The following is a 22,499-nucleotide window of genomic DNA, read 5'->3' on the forward strand; positions in this document are numbered from 1 at the left end:
TTAATTAAGACAAAAATATTTTATCTTGTCTAAATTGAGACAAATATGTTTTCCTATCTAGATTAAGACAAAAAAAAAATACTTTTCCTGTCTTAAATTAAGACAAATGTATTTTCTGGTAAAAATTAGGACTAAACATGTTTTCTTGTCAAAATTAAGACAAACATGTTAAAGCTATCAATTTTGTACACAATTTAATTAATCAAATAAAACATGCATTCCAACTTAAACAAGTTGAATTTTACAAAACTAAGTGGGGAATGTATTTGGACATAGATATTCCAAGCTCCAATAAACTTAGAATTATTCTTAATCTTATTAAAAATAATTCAAGCTTATTAACCATAAAATCACTCCACCATAGATTCATGGTTTCACTCTTGGATTAACTATAATTACTAGAAATAATTTAATACTTGATATTAATTATTAGTTGTCCAATTGCAAGCCTTATATTGTGAACCCTTATAACAATCCAATGACAAAAGGTGAAATTACCGTTTTACCCTTTATGTCAAATTTGTCCAAAGTCTCAAATTCATCCAATTAGTGATTCAATACTCTAGATTTAATCTTTTAAGTATCTAGATGTGATGAGTAGCTAACTCATCAATCCACTAGGCTAATTTAATTACTAGTCTTTCTAAAATCACTAGATCTGATGTTAATGCTATGAACTCCATTATTTGGATATATGTTCCTAGATGTTCATCTCAATTATAATCCCAACATACGAAATTTAGATCAACATTTCATGATGATCATGCTCATGGTATATCAAAGATTATAAGGAGATTAAACACAAGTCCACTATCCATTAGAATTTTGGTTCTACTATAAGCAAATACATAAGTGTGAGATCAAGATTTAAGTAACGGTTAAACTTAAATTTGATTCTCACATAATTTCAATTCATGTTATAGTGTTATTACTCGAAGTCAACCATTTCGATGATGTGAGAGTCATCATTCCCTTGAAGTGAATCACAATGGTTTCATTTGACGTAATTCGACATTATAGCCTTAATACCATAAGGGGATCGGTTTTATTATATGGTTGTGAACAATTTTTAGATTCAATTAAAATACATGCCTCGTATGTATGATAATTCATACAAATGTATTTTAATATCTCAATAGAATCATGGTACCTTAATAACTAGATAATGAATGCTTACTTAAAACAAATTCTTCGGCTTATTATCAAAATGTACTTTCATTGCAAACCAATTAAATGAAATTAAACATGAGAATATACTTGCTTTCTAAGGCACCATATTCTCAAAATTCCAAAAAAGAAGGCCTTAAGAAGGATGTGGCTAAGTTTGCAGCTAAGTGTCTAGTGCACCAATAGGTTAAGGTAGAGCATCAGAGACTTGCCAGATTGGTATAGCCTTTGCTTGTTCCCAAGTGGAAATGGGAGCATTTTTCCACGGACTTTGTGACTGGACTACCTGAAACGAGCAAGAGGTATGATTCTATTTGGGTGATTGTGGATAGACTGACTAAGGCCATTCATTTCCTACTAGTGAGAACCACCTATGGAGCAGCACAATATGCTAGGCTATATATTGATGAGGTACTGCGATTGCATGCAGTCCTAATCACTATAGTATCAGATGAAGGCGCACAATTCACTAGTCATTTTAGGGAAAAGTGTAGGAGGTGTTGGGGACAAAATTGAATTTTAGCATTACTTTTCAACCATAGATAAATGGATAGTCTGAAAAGACCATTTAGACACTAAAGGATATGTTGAGGGCATGTGTCATAAATTTTGGAGTTGCTTGGGACTGACACTTGCCATTAATTGAATTCGCCTAATAATAGTTTTGAAGCTAGCATTGAGATGGTGCCTTATGAGGCTTTATACAGGTGGAGATATAGGTCACCCATATGTTGGCTTGATGTTAGTGAGAGAAAGTTACTTGGACCGAAATTAGTTCAAGAAGCCATTGACAAGATACAGTTGATCAGAAAGAGGATGTTGGCAGCACAGAGTCACCAAAAGTCATATTTTGACCATAGACGTCGATAGTTGGAGTTTGAGGTTGGTGACCATGTGTTCTTTCAAGTTTCTCCAACAAAAGGAATTATGAGGTTTGGTAAGAAAGGCGCAATGAGTTTGAGATATATTAGACCATTTGAGATATCAAATAGGGTTGGTACAGTAGCATATCAGTTAGCATTTCTGCTACATCTTGCTAGTGTTCATCTAATGTTTCATGTTTCGATACTACAAAAATACCAATTGGATCCTTCTCACGTGATTTAGCATGAGTCTTTGAAACTAGAGGATGATTTAAGCTATGAAGAGGTGTCGATAGCCATTTTAGATAGGCAAGTCAAAAGGTTATGCTCCAAGGTGGTAACCTTAATCAAGGTGCAATGGCGTAACCACATGAGCATGGAGGTCATTTGGGAAGCCAAGCATGACATGTGAGATTAATACCCACATTTATTTAGTGAAGGTTAATGCGTTAGTTAAATTCAAAGATAAATTTTTCTTAATGGGGGAGAATGTGAAACCCCACCCTAATATGAGATTTGCTAAGTTAGTAATCCTTAGATGAGCAAGTTAAATTATGTTTTGAAAACTTGAAATTTAGTTTTGTAAAGGAAAATTTCATGGTATAATATTTTGAGATGATTTTTGTGTTTGGAATGTTCAAAAGTAAGTTTTGATCTCAGAAAAATTCATGTTTTGGTACATTAAGATGATTTACAAAGTTCGGTATGAAAGGGAGTTCAATTAGACATGCTTCTAGGGTTTATTTTTGGGTTTTGGACCCAATCTATCGATAGATGTTCTTCATCATTGATAGATACAACCTAGAAAAGGTAAATTAAAGTTGCCCTAAAAAACATCTATAGATAGATGAGTTGATCTATACATAGATGGCCAGATGTATCGACAAATGGCAAGAAAAAAGCTTCTTAAAAGGCTTCTAAAGCTCATTTATCGATAGATAGCTCCGATCTCTCGATAGATGACGTTGTTCTCACAAAAATAAAAGGGATAAAAGTGTATTTTCACTTCCTAAACTATAAATATGACTTATTACCCGAGGGTTTCTCAACCCTTAGCCATTTTTTGAAAGGGAAAACCTCTTTAAAACCCTTTCAACCCATTTTTAATGAAAAATCATTGCTTTTAATGATTTTGATATTAGTTTTGAAGTTTAGAGCTAAAAATGACATTTTTATGTTATAAAACCTTTAAAGCTCACACTTTTAATGCTGGAAATTTACTATTTTTACCAAGAAATTTCTGTTGAGGATTAATGCTAAGGTTTTTGTGATTTCCTTTAACATCTAAGCTCATCTAAGGTAAGTTTAGAAGAATTTATACATTTCAAGCTTAGTCTAGAGAGAGAAAGTGGCTATAGCTAAAAGCGAATAGATTTCAAAAGTTGCTAGATTAATTATTCCAAGATTATTAGTTTAAAAATTGATTCTTATAAATATTGTATGATAAAAATGCCTGAAGACACACCGGATTACATAGAATCGAGGTTATAATTGAGTTTCCTATAAGGTGAGTGGATATGTCACTTTCAAAACTATTTTGATATGTAAAGTTGAAGCATGATTTGAGGATTATTGTGAATATGATTTTCTACAAATATTTATGAACAAAAAATTATTTGTGGATGAGAAAATATTTTAAAATTTGTTTTCAACCTACTATGTACGTAAATATGATATTATGTATTAGCTTTCAACAAGGGGGGACAAGCACTTTATGTTTAAATCCACTATATTACTCCGATGTTCGGACAAATGTGGGTACAAGATATGATTTATGATTAATGCATGAATGTGTGAGATGTATGCTTGATATGTTGAGGCGTGAAATGTGTGATGGCTTGCATGATGATTTTCATCTAAGATATTATGTTTATGTATATGATGTGTTTTCCATATACTACATGAGATGTTTAAGGAAGCATGATGAATACTATGAGATTATGTATTAAATGTTCATTTTACATACGATATGATGAAATAGTAGGCATGAGGAAATGCCATCATATGTGTATATGTTGTGAATGCCATATACCATATGAGATGACTAAACATGTATGTGATGGACATTCCATTTACTAAATGCTATAAGCATGAGAGTTTAACTTGTGTGATTGAGTCCACTCACACAGGGTGTAGTGACGACTTCACTCTTATGATGCATCATAAACACCCAAGGTGCAATGGGGTTGTACATTCCCAGCCCAAGGTTGATAGGGGTTGTACCATCATAATGTGTGATTTTAATGTTAATGGAATTATTATAATTGTTATCTTTATGATATGTTGCATGTTAAGTTTATCTTGAATAATGTTTATGATCTATACTCGATGTTGGAATGAGTATGTGATAGAGGATTGAAATAAGCCATAGAGATAGTCCCAAGAGGTAAAGGGACTTAAGGAATGGCAAAAATACACACTTTTTGCCTAGAAAACAGAGGTTCAAAGGCTATCTATCAATACATGTAGAATATCTATCAATAAATAGCATATAAAATGCAACAGGAAATATTCTGCTTCAAATCTATGGATAGATGAGTTTCAAAATTGAACGTATTGACTTTTTTGAAAGCTTTTTAAAGGTAAAAAGGTTTTCTAGTGGTTATTCACACTTGTTTACATCTTATATGCTGTTTCCAATGAGTTTAAACATCATGTTTCATGAGATTACAATTGAAATTGATTATAATTGGCATGAGATTATTAGTTAAACTTAAACTTGATTCTCATATGATTTTAGTTCAAATTAGAGTGTTATTACTTGAAGTCAACCACTCCAATGATTTGAGACTTATTATTCCCTTGAAGTGAATCACATTCCTTACATTGGAAGTAATATGGACATTATAACCTTAACATAATAAAGTGACCAGCTTTACTATATGGTTGTGAACAATTTTTTAGATTAAGTTAAAATACATGTCTCTTATGTATGAGTATTCATAGAAATCTATTTTAATATCTTAATAAAGTCATGGTACCTTTATAACTAGAAAATAAATGTTTACTTAAAACAAACTCTTCGTTTTACTATCAAAATGTACTTTCATTACAAATAAAATAAATGGAATTAATAATTAGAATATACTTGCTTTCTAGTGCACCATATTTTCAAATTCTTAACATATTCCACTTACCTTAAAGCAAGCATGATGTATCCCTTATCTTAAGACCTTCTAAGTAACCTTCGAAGGTTTTTTGTGTTAGAGCTTTTATGAATGGATCAATGAGGTTTTTCTTTGTTGGAGTTTTCATCACAAGAACTTCTCCACGTTGTATGATCTCTCAAATGAGATGATACTTCTTTTCTATATGTTTTGCTATTTTTGTTGGGTTTGGCTATAGACGACATGCTCGAAAATACGCAGCGGAAAGAACATTAGAACTTCAAAAACAAAACATACCTCCACCCACGGATCACCATGGTGATATTTTAACACATAGAATGGCATATAAAATCATAAAATTAGAAGCCAACGTTGACAACATTCTTCTGATCGGAATAGCAATCTCCTCAATGCAACTTGTGCACACCCCAAGAAGTAAGAACACTTGCCAATCAAGCTCTTGGCCTCCAATAGTAGTACACATGATTTCATTTGAACCTTTTAGCAAATGAGGGAGATTTTAACTATGCTTTTGTGCTAGCAAAAGGGGATAACATTTGTCTCTTTCCACTTCTCACAAGGATGGCTGAATCACACTATTGAAAAATTGCTTCAAAAATAATTTTTCTTTTTCATAAAGTAGGTGATGGCACACAAGGAGAAAACACCTTTCTTTTCTTTTCTGACAACTTTTTTTCTTTTTCAGTGGAAAAATAGTTAAATGTGATTTATATAGCTAGGTTAAAATTAACTTTCATTTTTGCAATAAGGCCTTCCAAATTATAACACATTACAATATACGCCCATAACTTAATTAAACTATTTTAATTAAGCCTAATGGAAATTAAATTGAAATAATTTCCTTTATATTATTGTAATTTTGGCATTATAATTATAACTATTTATATATTATGCCCAAAGCTTAATTAAACTCTTTTTAATTAAGTTTGTAGAAGTTAATTACCTAGCATGTGATTTAAGTCTAACTTAAATCTTCATTCTCCTAATTTAATTCAAATGCCATCGTTGTGTATGACCCATTAGGTTCCTAACATGTTGACAATGGAATTGATATGCTTTTATTTATTAATATAAAGTTCAATCAATTAATTTATAATCAATTCCATAGACAAAGATTAGCATCTAGCAATGCATCATGGCCACCTAATTGTTACGAGAGTCAAAGGGTTCTTTGACAACCTTTCAGTGTATAGTTTATCAATGTAATTCATTCCCTTATCATATATCCCAAAGATGATAAGAGCTTGGTACAACGTCTACTCTTATTGACCTCTATATTCGTTTCTGTAGTTATAGCATTAGCTTTCTAAAGATTTATGAAACCTTTTCATAATCTTTAAGTCGCTTTGGCCCAGGACTTTAATAAGTTAATATTAATCAAGAACTGATAGGATATGTCTTCTAAAACACTTAAGGTGATGATTCCTATCTTGACCATTCATTTTGCTTCACATGCTTCATACTATACCCAAAAGTATAATACTTTGGCATCCGTAGGGATGAAATCGGGCAAGCTCGTTCCATGGAACAAAAATCATGGTGGTCAAGTCCGTACAAGGTGCTTAAGTTCTACCATTGTGGTGCAATAGATATTTGTAGTGAAGCTATTAGAACATTCAGAGTGAACAGGCAACATCTCTAGCATCACTTGGGAGGTGAATTGGATTGCTAAAGATCCTTAATTACTTTAGTAGGCAACAATAAAAGGGTATTATAGTCAAGCTAGTGACTATAAAGAAGCGTTTCTTGGGAGGCAAAGCAAGCTATATCCTTTTAGATTTTGTTGTTATTTTATTAAGTTTTTGTTTATATCTATAAATAAGTAGTTATAACCTCTCTCTAACTTGTTTTGTTAAGTATGCAGATTTGGAAAGCATGAAGATAAAGAGAAAGAAAATTTGAGCTTTTAATGTTCTGTCACCATTGATGGAGTTTTTTTTTCTTATTCTTTTTAGCTTTTCACATTGAGGACAATGTGCAATTTAAGTTTGGGGGAGGATCTTATTGTTATTACTTTTTGTGATATATTAGGTTAGTTTGTTTTCATTAAATTTTTTAAGTTTATGCATGTTTTAAAAAACTTGAGTTCAATTTAATTGTTAATTTCTTTTAATTTACCTATCCAATGATGAGAACCTAGTTATATTCCAATTGAAAGTAATGCTAACAATTACCATCTCATAGTGGCATTATCAATCAAAATATACATATATTGTGTAAAACATATATCTTAATAATTTACATCGGGTTTGTCTATACACAAAAAAGGGATACTCGACTTCCTATGGAGAGACTCGGGCGATAGTTCAGCTATTGAATGTCGAGATACCTACCAAGGAAATGAATCTACGAGAACACCTCAACCTAGTTATCGGCTACCTCCTGATCTGAAATCATGAAGTTGAAAACGGTGAGTATAAACCCAGTGAGTGAACAAAGGAAGGGAACAAGCAAACAATAAGGAAAGTTTAAAGAAATCATGATGCACTTATTTTCAAAACAATGCAATTTAGTTTAGTTCTTATTAAAACCCCTCATTTCAAACTTGATTAAATAAATTCCTTACTGTTGAGGGTCCATGATCAACTATGGTACTAAAGAAATGGAAAATGGGCAGCAGCCAAACAAGGTAACAAGCAAAACAAAAATGTTTCTCGCTTCAATGACAAAATCAACTTGAAAATAATTAACGATTTCCAAGGTTCAACATGCAAGATTTCACATACATTACAACCATATACCATATTAATCAACTTTCTATTATGTAAATATACATATATATATATATAACCACCAATACAGCCACCACCTCACCCAGCTCATGTGCATCCCCCCACATCGTGCACATAGCCAGAGTCATCGCGTGCATCCCCCCACATCGTGTAGGTAATGCCATCGTGTGCATCCCCCCACATCGTGCACACGGGCAATATCACTATCCATCTCCTTCACCACCGTCATCACTAGTTGGTGCACACTCACCCCACACATGCACGGTTGTATTTGTCACACAATGGTACCATTTATGACATAGTATATATATATATATATATATCAACATTATATAGAAACATATGGATTCATTACACTATCCATTTCATAACATAAAAACATTTCATAAGGGCTTGTTCCTGTGCGAGTTTTGAAGATAAAACCAATAAAACGCTTTAGGGGATTAATCAAACATACATGTGTATATCCCAAAACCTTTTTAAAGCAAGTTCACTCACCAGTATTTGTTAAATTTTTACTCAATTCCAACTTCCTCTAATGGTCCAAATGGGGCGGTGGAGCTTCGTTGGAACCTTGCTAGATTTGTAATTGGATTCCTCCTTAAGAATTCCTAAACTATTATAGAGTCTTTTTTTCTCTCTAAAACACCTAACTAGTGAGAGAAAGTATCAATTTAAGACTTTGAAGGGTTTTTTAGGTGAAAGAGTAAAAGAGCACAAAGGGCTTGTGAAAAGGTGCACAAAAACATGAAATTTGGGACTAACTTAAGAGAGTTATGGAAGCTTGAAGAGAACTCCCACGGAGGATGAAGAAACGTGAGATGAAGAGAAAGATGGGAAAAAGAAGCTGTTGGAAGAAATAAAGAAGGTTGCTGGAGAGTAGATATTTATAGTTAAAGCTTATCTAATTTTTCATGCAATTATAATAATGCCCTTAACAAGGCCACATATCTTCCTTCTTTTCTTGTGCAATCTTTTTACTCTTTTGACACTGGGAAAAGGTCCAAAACCCTCTGAAAAGTCACTTAAGTAGCCCCTAAAAGCCTTAGCTTCAAAAATCCTCTAAGCTTGTTATATTTTAGGAAATTACAGTGAGGGCTGGGGCTCTCAATTTCCAGCGCTGCGGCGCTCAAATGTTTTATCCAAATCTATTCTTCTAGCGCAGTACTTTCACTTCTACAAAGATTTTGACTACCTTCCCATCAGAACTGGGCAAAGTGGTAAACATCAAAGTTCTATCTCTGCCTCTCAGCTTTCTAATGGTTCAAAAATCATGTTATTTGGATTTTTGTAATGGGAGATATGCTTGAAAAATAAAAACATATGTAAATAGAGCAACAGCCCATTATGCACCTTTCTTCACCAATTGAAATCATTTTTTAATCTTACTCCTTTATCGACATAACATAATTATAAGTAATGTAAAACTAGCAACATTAGCTCAAATTAAACCTTTAAACATAAGTTCTACCTCTAGTTACACGTCTATGAAGGTCGAGGTTTCACACTTGGGTCATTTTTGGACCGACTAAGCCGTTTGTAGCCTTCATTTACATAAACTATCCTTAGTTTTCCCTTTTGAGCCTAATGACACATTTTCTTTGTTTGAACACTTCATTTTAGCCTAGACCCTTATATTAATATTTCAAACAATTCTTGCATCCCTTATTCCTAAGTGCATAAGTCAATTTAGGAAGTGTTACGAGCTAGATAATGAAAAACGTAGTAAAGATGAAAAATGATGAAAAGTTCAGAAATATAATTGTATTCATCTCATTACCCATTAAAAGAAATAATTTTGGGGGTGTAAAATTGAGAAAAAGAAAATGGGAAAGAAAGAAGAAGAAAAAGAAAGAAGTGTTGAACAAAAAAAAAATTAATGAAAAAGGGGTATACTAGGTGAAGGAAAATAAAGTCCTGAATAGGTCCTCGATTGACTATGTGCTTAGGGTGATTCGAGCTATACATTAACTTATATCCAACCTTAATTCTAGCCATACATTACAAGCTAATTAAAGTCCTATTGATCTTTAACTTAGTGTTAGGCTACATTAGTGGAGAGAGAGATGAAAAACAGTTACTAATTTTAATTTTGGATGAATATAAACTTATCCGGATTGTACAATGTTCTTGGGAAAAAGATTTCACACACACACACGAAAATCCATTTAATGATAAGCTTGCATTTGAATTGAAACATGAACTTGAATAATATTTCTGTGTTGTTTAGAGTTGAAAATTTGGACTTAACATTTGAGGATATTATAGGTGATAATTGAATTGGTGCAATTGATTTCTAATTAAGTGTTTTCTTCGTTCAAGTTATTGTATTTATTTTATATTTTGCTCACGGACTAGCAAAATCTTAAGTTTGGGGGTGTGATAACTCTATTATATATAGTTATTTTGACAAATTTTGGGAGCTTAAGTAGCTAGATCTTTGAGATTTTAGGTTCAGATTTTAACATTTGAGGTGTTTTTCTAGTTTAAGTTTGATTACATACTAAGTAGTTAATTTAAGTTATTTTAGTTTAACTTTGTGTTATTTTGTTTTAAATTACTTACNACTTTAAGAGTAGTTATTATTGATTGCTTTTATTGCTATTGTAAGAAATTTGATGAAAAAGGCTCATGTGATGAAAATCCATGCAAGTATGGTGGTGGCTTCATTTGTATATGTTTTTCTATTTGACTATATCTCTCTATACAAAACTCCAAATGAGCCAATTCATGGACCATTAAATGATAAGAGGAAGAGCTACAACTTTTATGTTTACATCTTCACCCAGTTCTGATTGGATCATGGTCAAAATATTTGTCTAATTTAGAGCACTGTAGTAGTATGCATGGACTTAACATGATGTGGCATTTGGACCATATCTTTCACTCCAGAATCCCAATTGAAATGATTTTAGAGCCATTAGAAAGTTAAGAGATAGGAATAAAACTTTCATGTTTATCACTTGACCCAGTTCAAATTATATCTAGATGCAAATCACGTTAGAAGATGCTTAACTACTACAATTTTGCACAAGGCAACATGTGGAGGAAGGCTGTGGCCTTGAGGAAGCTAAGGCTGTAGCAGTGGTGAAAAGGAAGCACACCATACATATTTTCGAGACTAAAGCACCGTAATGCCAAGAAGTCATGGCTGTGACATTACTGTAGCAAAAAAGGTAGTGCCGTGATGCCAAGAAATCATTGCTGCTGTGCTAGACAATTTAATAAAGTAAACATTTGATGGGATTTTTGAAATTAGGTTATATGAAGCCTATTTAAGGACCTTTTTTAGAGGTTTTAAGGGAGAGGGAGCAAGCAACTACTCTAGGGAAAAAGAGCCAAGAACAGAGCAAGAAAACAAGAAAATTTGAGAGAGGATTGAGATTGCAAAGCTTCAACATATAGTTTCTTTCTTTATTTTTGTGTTTTTCTTATTTTCTTTTACTTGGATTCACGACTAAATTTCTTTGGACATTGTTTTTACTTGATATTATGAGCTAAACTATATTTACAAGATTATGGTGGATTTCAACATGTAATATGAATATTAGTTTCTCTTTTATTTACTATGAATAAGTATAATTTTGCTTATTCAAATCCTTTCGTAACGATTTTGATTGTCTAACCAACAATTAACTAATTTGTGAATCTAATTAAGACTTGACAGATAGATTTTGGATTGGACTAAGGTTTCAATAATGTATGTTCATGTCAGTTAGGAGATCTGATTCACGATTCGGGTAGACATACGTCAATTGCCATACAAAGCCAAATTAGAACACTAGCTTTATGAAGCTTATTTAATTGATTACTATAGACATATAGTGACCCAATTAAGTTAGGTATTAGTGCTAGCATCTCGACAGAGACTTATACATAGCTTTGGATTCTAGGTTAGTAGAACCACTCAAGAATTTAAAAATAAAAGAAGCTGGTATCAAATGAAGTGTTGAATGAACCCATAATCCTAAGTTTTAATATTTTGCCTTTTCCAAGTAATTTTAATTTCTATTAGTTAATTTAGTGCTTGTTTTAATTTTGTTTTAATTAATTTTTTGAAAATTTAAGTTACTTAAATAAGATTAATTTTGTCATAAATGTTAGTACTAAGTAAAGATTTAGGAACAAATCTCCATGGGAACGATACTCTACTTCATCACTATATTACTTAGTTGTGATAGCGTGCACTTACTTGAAAACATAAGTTCAAATTAAACCTTTAAACATAAGTTCTACTACTATAATGACATAAAATAATTATAAGTAATGTAAAACTAGCATCATTAGCTCAAATTAAACCTTTAAACATAAGTTCTACCTCTACTTACGCGTCTATGAAGGTCGAGGTTTCACATTCTCCCCCACTAAAGGAAATTCGGTCCCTGAATTTAAATTGAACTATAAGGCAGTGTACCTCTACATATTAAAGAGGTGTGGATACTTTGTTCGCATCTCCTCCTCAGCTTCCCACGTTACCTCTTCACTGGTGTCGTTTCGCCATAACACTTTAACTGAGGCTACATCCTTTGAACAGAGTTTTTTGACTTGCCGATCAAGGATAGCTACCGTTTTCTCCTCATAGGTCAAATCATATTTCAGCTGGATGGTTTCATACCGTATTACATGAGATGGATCCGAGTTATACTTCCTAAGCATTGACACATGAAACATGGTGTGAATATTCAAAAGGTCTAGCAGTAATGCCAAGCGATATGCCACTACTCCAACCCTTTCTAAAGTCTCGAAGGGTCCTATATACCGAGGGCTCAATTTTCCCTTATTGCCAAACCTCATTACCCCTTTTGTTAGTGAGACCTTTAAAAATGCATGATCCCCCACTTGAAACTCTAAGTTCCTCAATTTGTTAACAGTATATGACTTTTGCCTACTTTGTGCTGACAACATCCTTTGACGAATCATGCGTATTTTCTTGGTGGCGTCCTGCACCAACTCAGGCCCCAAGAGTTTCCTTTCTCCCACCTTTAGCCATCTAATAGGTGACCTACACCTCCGTCCATATAATGCTTCAAATGGTGCCATTTGGATGCTAGCTTGGAAACTGTTGTTGTAGGCAAACTTCACTAAGTGTAGATATCGATCCCACCTAACCCCAAGGTCTTTTACACAAGCCCTCAACATATCTTCCAATATTTGTATCGTCCGTTCAGATTGTCCATCAGTCTGAAGGTGGAAAGTCGTGCTAAAATCCAACTTAGTGCCCAATGCTTCCTGTAACTTTTCCCAGAACCTACTGATGAACTATGGCCCCCTATCAGATACTATAGAAACAAGAATGCCATGTAGCCATATTATCTCGTCTACATAAAGTTAGGCGTACTGGGAGGCCCCGTATATGTTTTAATCGGAAGAAAATGAGTTGATTTTGTTAACCGGTCTACTATGATCCAGATTGAGTCGTAGCCCCTTCTAGTTCGAGGCAAACCCATAACAAATCCATTGAAATATGCTCCCACTTCCATTGGGACACCGGTAATGGCTGTAGTAGCCCTGCAGGCCTTTGATACTCGGCCTTAACCTGTTGACAAACCAAGCACTTGGAGACAAACTCAGCTACATCTTTCTTAAGTCCTTCCCACCAATATACCTCTTTCAAATCTTGATACATCTTTGTAGCCCTTGGATGTACCACATAAGCTGCCATGTGTGCTTCCTCCAATATTTCTCTCTTCAATCCATCACTATCGGGCACATAAAGTCTAGTTCCATACCTCAATACTCCATCTGTGCCTTTAGTAAACATTTTTCCTTTCCTTCCTTGAGAATCTTCTAAGGCCTTAGTTACGAACTCATCTTTACTTGGTGCTTCTTTAATCCGGTCCATTAAGATAGGCCTCATTCTAAAATGTGCTAGCAATGCATTTACCTCCAAAACTTCCAAATGTACACCCATGTCTCCCAAGCTATGCATCTCCCTAATCAAAGATCTCCTATCCGTAGAGATATGTGCCAAGCTCCCCATTGATTTTTGACTCAAGGCATCCTCCACTACATTTGCCTTACCGGGATGGTAAAGAATAGTACAATTATAATCCTCTAGCAACTCCATCCACCTACATTGTCGCAAGTTAAGATCCCTCTGCTGAAATATATACTTTAGGCTTTTGTGGTCCGTATATATCTCGTAAGTCACACCATACAAGTAATGTCTCCAAATCTTTAAGGCAAACATGATTGCTGCCATCTCCAAATCATGTGCAGGGTAATTCTGCTCATGCCTTTTAAGTTGCCTTGATGCATACGCAATCACCTTCCCATGCTGCATTAATACACACCCTAAACCAACCCACGATGCATCACAGAATACCGCATAACCCCTTATGCCTTGTGGTAGGCTTAATACTGGAGCTGCGGTGAGACATGACTTAAGCTTCTTAAAGTTATCCTCACAAGCATCTGACCACTCAAACTTTGTATCTTTGCGTATCAGCTTAGTCAGAAGGGCGACTTTTTTCCAAAAGTCCTTCACAAAATAATGATAATAGCCAGCCAAACCCAAAAAGCTTCTAATCTCCGTAACTGATGTTGGCCTTGGCCACTTTTCCACTGCCTTAATTTTCGTTGGATCAACTTGTACCCCATCCTTGGATACCACATGTCCCAAGAATGCAACGCTTTCAAGCCAAAACTCACACTTGGAGAACTTGGCATATAATAGGTGTTCTCTCAAAGTTTGGAGCACTATCTTAAGATGCTGCTCATGCTTCTTTCAACTCTTCGAGTAGATCAAGATGTCATCAATAAACATCACCACGAACTTGTCCAAATAGCGCTTGAACACTCGGTTCATCAAATCCATAAAGGCCGCAAGGGCATTCATAAGCCCGAACGACATCACCAAGAACTCATAATGCCCATACCTTGTTGGAAAGGCAATCTTTGGTATATCTTCATTTTGAATCCTCAACTGATGGTACCCAGATCACAGATCTATCTTAGGGAAACATTGTGCTCCTTGTAGTTGATCAAATATATCATCTATTCTTGGAAAGGGGTATTTATTCTTCACTGTCACTTTATTAAGCTGTCGGTAGTTAATGAACGATCTAAGCGACCCATCTTTCTTCTTTACAAATAGCACCAGTGCTCCCCACGATGAGACGTTAGGATGAATGAAGCCTTTATCCAACAAATCTTCTAATTGATCCTTAAGCTCTTTAAGCTCCGCGAGTGCCATTCTATATGGGGTATGGATATAGGTCTAGTATCGGGAATCAAATCTAGGCAAAATTCAATCTCTCGCTCAGGAAGCAAACTTGTTAGTTCCTCGTGAAATACACCCATCAACTCATTCACCACCGACACTTGGCTTCTATCTCTAACCTTCCCTTGAGTATCTCTAACAACAACCAAGTAACCTAAACAACCCTGCCTTAATAACTTTCTGGTAGCCATGACTGATATCAAATTGGTTGGAGCATTACTTTTATCCCCCTGAATACTAAATGATGGTTCACCGGGAAAATCAAATTTAACCAATTTATGATAACAATCCACACTGGCATGGCAAGGTGATAGCCAATCCATTCCCAAGATCACGTCAAAGTCTAAGGTGTCTAACACCATTAGATTCATGTCATGACCTAATTTTTAGGCCATGACCTGCGCATGGGCCCAATGGATGTAGCCCACTTAGCCCAAGCAAGCCTATTTTAATTCAAAATAATGCTAACCATTGCCATCTCGTAGTGGCATTTCTAATCAAATATACATACATTGTCTAAAACATATGTCTTAATAATTTACATCGAATTTGTCTATACACAACAAAAAGGGATACTCGACTTCCAACGAAGAGACTCGACGAAAGTTCAGCTAATGAATGTCGAGATACTTACCAAGGAAACGAATCTATAAGGACATCTCGACCTAGTTATCGGCTGCCTCCTGATTTGAAACATGAAGTTGAAAATGGTGAGTATTGTGAGACCTTGACCTTTATAGACTCACAGTTAGTAATATACGTGATATCCTTAATCAGGGGTAATTTCGTCATTTGTTTAGTGAGCCCATAAAAGTAAGATTTTAAAAAATATTATGGCCTAAGTAGGCCTAAGGCATAAACGAATGATGAAAATATGGGTAAAATGACAAGGAAACAAAAATTTTGATGATTTTCACGGTAGGGGCAAAATGGTCATTTTTCACCTCAAGTTAGAATTTTTAAGTTTTCATGAACCTGAGCATTTCTAGACCATTATGGATCTTGTCCCAGTGTCCAAAGAGTAAAAAGATTGCATAAAAGATTGAAGGAGAATAAGCTAATTTATGGAGGGGTATTTTGGTAATTTAAGTGGAGTGGATAAGCTTGGGATATAAATATCTCTTTTTTCTAGCAGCTTTTCTTCTTCTTCTTTTTCTCTTTCACGTTGCTTCCCAACCTCCATAAAAGCTTGATAAGAAAGCTCCACAACCTTCCTCAAATAGCTCCAAATTTAATGCTTTTCGTGCACCCTTTCCATAAACCCTTGTGCTTTTCCACTCTCTCTCCTTAAAACGCTTGAAAAATCTTATTTCCATACTCTCTTTCACTAATTAGGTGTTTTAGAGTGAGAAAGAGGAAGCTTCAAAAATAGCTTGAAAATTTTGGAAAGAATTTCAAATACAAGCTACCAAGGTGAGTAGTACACTAGAATTGAGTTTTGGTGTTGAGAATGATTAATGTTTAGATTTGTGGGTGAATTGGTAGTTGGGATGTTCATTCATTTTAAAGTGATAAGGATAGAGAGAATAGATAGCCATTTAAATGGCCATTGGAAGTTAGCTAAGAGAAAGCTTTTGGACTTTATAAGTATGTGAATTGACATATTGGTGATGCTAATGTGATGATAGGTTCTAACGAAGTCCCACAGCCCCAATTGGACCATTAGGGAGGTTAGAGTCAGTTAAAGGCTCAACAAATATCGGTGAGTGGACTTGTATTTCAAAATTTTTTTTGGGAATGTGAATGCAATTGTACAAACATTTGAAAGATTTTATACAGTTTTTCTTTGAAAATGTACCTTGGGAACAAGCCTTTGGTGAAGTGATTTTATATTGTGAAAATGTGTTATACAATGGTTTATGTGTTATCACAATATGATAATATGCATGATATGCATTGGGTGCTTCTTTGTATGTTGATGTGGACCCGGCTATGTGCTAGTGGGAGTGCACATAAACCGATGATGACCCAGCCATGTGCTAGTGGGGAGTGCACATGAGCTGATCATGATGGGAGAGTGTGCTTGATGATGAATATATATATATACATGTATAGATATGTGTGTTATAGAAAGTTCATGAATATGTAAATGGTTGAAATGCATGTGAAATTTGACATGTTAAACTTTGGGAAATTATATGAGTTTCATGTTGGGTTGGTCATGTGAACAGGGTGGCCTTTGCTTGAGGGAATGGGGAATTTTTGCTGGTGCCCTATTTCTAGCTGCAGTGAGAAGCTCTCAAGTTTGGAGGGGTGGTGCTGGCCGGAATCTCGCTACAGCGAGAAACTTTTTGTTTTGAGACCAAAAATTTTCATTGTAGCGAGATTGAATCTCTTTGCAGCAAAAAACTTTCTGTTTTGCTCCTCATTTGGTTCGGTTGCTACCCTATTTTCCATTTCTTTGGTACCATAGTTGAGCATGGACTTCTAACACTAAGGAATAAATGAATTAAGTTTAAAATGAGGAGGTTTGGTGAGAAACTCTCGGCCAATTAAGAAACCCTCAGCTAGTTGATACTTTAAGTCAAGTGTCGCTGCAGCAAGAATGCCTTTCCGCTACAGCGAGGACCCGTCGTTTATTTTACCTGATTTGCATGAATGCTATTAAAGTTTTCACTCTCCAAATCCTTTGTTGAGCATGGACCCTTTTTATAAAGTGATTTACTCATGTGGGGTTTAAATGAGGGGCTTTAATAAGAACTAAAACAAATTGCATTGTTTTGAGAAATGAATGCATCATGATTTCGTTAAACATTCCTTATGGTATGCTTGTTCCCTTCTTCTTCACTCACTGGGTTTATACTCACCGTTTTCAACTTCATGTTTTCAGATCACGAGGCAGCTGGTAACTAGGTCGAAGTGTATTCGTATATTCGACCCTTGGTAGGTGTCTCAGCATTCAGTAGCTATACATTCGTTCGAGTCTCCCCGCTGGAAGTCGAGTACTCTTTTGTTGTGTATAGACAAACCGATGTAAATTATTAAATTATGTTTAGATAATATATGTACTCTTTGATTAGTATGCCACTATGAGATGGCAATGTTTAGTATTATTTTGATTCAAAGTTATAAAATGTGACTTAGCAACTTTTAATGGAATAGTGAAAAGATTATATTAATAGGCTTGCTTGGGCTTAGTGGACTACGTCCATTGGGCCCATGAGCCGGTCATGGCCCAGAATTTGGGTCGTGACAAAGTTTAAACCCAGTGAGTGAACAAAGGAAGGGAACAAGCAAATGATAAGGAACGTTTAAAGAAATCATGATGCACTTATTTCAAAAACAATGCAATTTAGTTTAGTTCTTATTAAATCCCCTCATCAAACCCTTAATGAGTTAATCACTTGATGAAAAGGTCCATGCACAACAAAGGATTTGAAGAGTGAAAACTTTAATAGTATTCAAGCAAGTCAAGTCAAGTAAAACAATGGGTCCTCGCTGCAGCGGAAAGGCATTCTTGCTGGCCTAAGGTTTTTCTCTAAAACCCCTCATCTCAAACTTAATTAAATAATTTCCTTAATGTTGGGAGTCCATGATCAACTATGGTGTTACTGAAATGGCAAATGGGACAGCAATCAACCAAGGTAGCATGCTGGACAGAAAGTTTCTCGCTGCAGTGAGATTCGGGTGGCAAAACAGAATGTTTCTCTTTTCAGTGAGAAGCATCAGTAACTTTCTCGTTGCAGCGAGAACTAGGCCAGTATACCCCTCCAAACCCGAGAGTTTTTTGCTACAGCGAGAAACAGGACACCAACCACAAATTTTCATTCTCTCAAGGAAAGGCCATTTAGCTGCAAAGACAAAATCAACTTGAACATGCTTAGACATTCGCAAGGTTTAGAAATTCTCAAGGTTTAACATACAAGATTCACATGTATTATAACCATATACCATACTCATGAACTTTCTATAACACACATATTTATATATATATATATATATATATATATATATATATATACNATAACACACATATATATATATATATATATATATATATATATATATATATATACACATCATCATTTATACCATCCCTCGATCATCAGCTCATGTGCACTCCCAACTCACACATAGCCAGGTCATCATCAGCTCATGTGCACTCCACACCGCACATAGTTGGGTCATCATCAACTCATGTGCACTCCCACACGCACATAGCTGGGTCATCATTATCACATTAAAAAAAAACATCTAATGCATATTATACATATCAACATATTGTGATAACACATGACCCATTATATGGCACACTTTCACAAGATAGAAACATTCACCAAAGGCTTGTTCCCTTGATAGATTTTTAAGGAAAAGTTGGATAAAATCATTCAAATGTTTTGTGCAAATACATTCATATTCCCAAAACAAATTTTGAAATACAAGTTCACTCATTGATATTCGTTAAATCTTTACTCAACTCTAACTTCTTCTAATGGTCCAAATGGGGTGGTGGGGCTTCGTTGGAACCTTTCATCACATTAGCATCATCACCATCAACCCAACTTGGCATTAATACTATTCTAAAGCTATTTTCTAAATTGAGTTCTACTAGTCATTCCTACTAGCTTCCAACTACCATTAAATGGCTATTATTTGCACTACTCTAGTCACACTAAAAATGATTTAACAATCTCAACAATAAACACTCATAAATCAAATTATTAAACATTATCAACAACTAAAAAAATAAAGTTTAATTCACCACTCACCTTGGCAGCTTTGTAAATTTGAAATTCTATCCAATAATTTCCAAGCTATTATAGAAACTCCCTCTTTCTCTCTCTAAAACAACTAGTTAGTGAGAGAGAATATGGAAGTAAGACTTTTCAAGGGTTTTAAAGTGAGAGAGTGAAAGAGCACAAAGGTTCTATGAAAGGGTGCACAAAAGCATGAAAAGTGGAGCTAGTTTGAGAGAGTTATGGAAGCTTGAAGAGAACTCCCATGGAGGATGAAGAAACGTGAGAGGGAAGAAGGAAGAAGAAGAAGAAGCTGCTGGAAATGTGATATTTATAGCTCAAGCTTATCCAACTCCACTTAAATTACAAAATGCCCTTAACAAGTTAGCTTGTTCTCCACCAATCCTTGGTGCAATCTTTTTACTTTTTTAACACTGGGACAAGGTCCATAATAGTCTAGAAATACTCAGGTTCACGAAAACTTAAAATTTTGACCCGAGATGAAAAATGACCATTTTGCCCCTACTTTGGAAATCATCATTATTTTTATTTTCTTCGTCATTTACCCTTATTTTCATCATTCATTTATGCCTTAGGCCTACTTAGGCCTTAATATTTTTTGAAAGCATATTTCTAGGGGCTCACTAAAGAAATGATGAAATTACCCCTGGTTCGGGTTATCACGACTACACCTAATTACGAGGCTCTAGAAGTCGAGGTTTCACAATTCACCAAAGTGTCTTTGTCTTTGACTCAAACTACACAAGAATCATATTCCCATTCAACCACAAATACCGCTTTTAAAGAAGTAGACACCACCAATTATTCTTCACTCCTAACACGATCCTTACCCAAACAAAGTGCAAACCATGGAGAAATAAAAGAATGGGTAGCACCAGGATCAAACAATACTCAAGCATCCATATTACAAATAGAAAGAGTACCCGAGACCACTTCATTGGATGTCTAGGCCTCTTGGGGTGTTAAAGCATATACCCTTTCTTGGCCTCTACCGACGGAACTCTAACGTCTAGACCCAGAAAGCCTGCCTAGAGAGGAAGTAACAGTACCTCTACCTCTTGATCCACTAGCTTCCCGATCAAATGATGCAACAACTGAAGGAGCAGACAAAGCTGGCTGGGTGGAGCCGCGAGCAAAACCTTGTGATTGATGAGCCATTGGGCAATTCCTCATAATATTTCCAAGTGGACCACACCAATAACAAACTCTCGTAGTACATAAGCATCATCCACTATGTCATCTCCCACAAGTATCACAAGGGTGGATAACTTGACTACCTTATCTAGAATCTTGCTATCTTCGTGCACTAAAAGTTTACTGCCTTGGCCCAATGCTAACACTAATGATGTCACTCCCCTTTTGGGGCAATCGTGTGTCCCTTTGTGGACCCTGATGGCTAGAAGATGAAATGCCTCTACTGAAATATCTGCGACCTTGATAACCCTCTATCTTGGGCCTTTTTGCTCTATCCCTCTCAACCTTACTTTCACTGGTCCTCATCTCAATCCGCTGAACGCAATCCACTGCTACGGAGTAGGTATTGAAATCTCAAGATGCCACAGCCCTAAACAATGGCTCCACTAGCCCATCCACAAACCTTTGAATCTTCATCTCCTCAATAGAAACTAGATAGGGCACATACCGGGCCAACTGTGTGAATTTGATTTCATATTCCAACACTGTCATACTTGGGGTCTGCACTAGTGCCTCAAACTCCCTAGCTCATGCATTACGTACACTGAGCGATAAGAATTGATCTAAGAAGGTTATACTAAACTCCTTCCAAGCCAATGGTGTTGCATCTGCCGGCCTACCTCTACGTAAGAAGCCATACCACTCTTGCGCCACATCCTCTAATCGAAAGGCAGCTAGCTCAACTAATCTAGTACTAGAGTATCCCAAGGCTTTACAAATTTTTCCCATCTTATCTAAGAAAATCTGGGGCTTTTCCGATGCATCAGACCCTAAAAATGATGGAGGCTTAAGCTTCAGGAAATCAGGAAGGGAAATCTCTAAATGACCTTTCTCAACCTCAAGATGTTGATGATCGGCCTGCCCTTAGGAACTAGGGGATTCTTGTACTGTAGGTCTCCCCTCCACTATCCTCTGTATATCATCCATACGGGTTGCCATCATCTCTATAACCCGATTAACTCCTCGTAGGCCTCTCGCTAAGTCCTCGATGGTGATGCCCCCAGTTGGTTGTCTATTTGCATCGCTCAAAGACTGTCCCTCCTCTCTTCTACTCACAAGTGTATCCGCCCTCACCGACCTAGTGGCCTTGCTACGTCTACCTCGCCCCCTAAGGGTGGATGCCGGTGGCCTATCTGTCAGCTCATTAGGAGCATCTTGCTCCCCCATCCATCTTGAGGTAGCTCGTGTCTTAGGCGGCATTCTTACCTAGACAGCAAACACTTGTTATTAACACAGTTTTACAATCATATCTAAAGGAAAAGGTGGCTTCAAAGACAGGGAATCTATGCAGTTTCTTAGTTGTAAAATGTGTCATAGTTCACTATTCACAACCGAAGTTTCCACATAAAGACCCGACACTCTGCTGGGCCACCAAGAAGGAAGTCCTAGGACTTAGACAACTTAGGGCTCTAATACCAAGCCTGTCACGACCCAAATTTCGAGCCATGACCAGCGCGTAAACCTAATGGACATAGCCCACTAAACCCAAGCAAGCC

General features: G+C 35.7%; 1 protein-coding gene across 1 annotated transcript; it reads right to left on the reverse strand.

The window, feature by feature from the left end:
- On the reverse strand, positions 12,307-12,930 carry LOC108661956. Its single transcript, XM_018120951.1, has one exon. The coding sequence runs from the start codon at positions 12,928-12,930 to the stop codon at positions 12,307-12,309; it is 624 nt and encodes a 207-aa protein (XP_017976440.1).

Source organism: Theobroma cacao, chromosome 5 (assembly GCF_000208745.1).
Source record: "Theobroma cacao cultivar B97-61/B2 chromosome 5, Criollo_cocoa_genome_V2, whole genome shotgun sequence".
Classification (NCBI taxonomy): domain Eukaryota; kingdom Viridiplantae; phylum Streptophyta; class Magnoliopsida; order Malvales; family Malvaceae; genus Theobroma; species Theobroma cacao.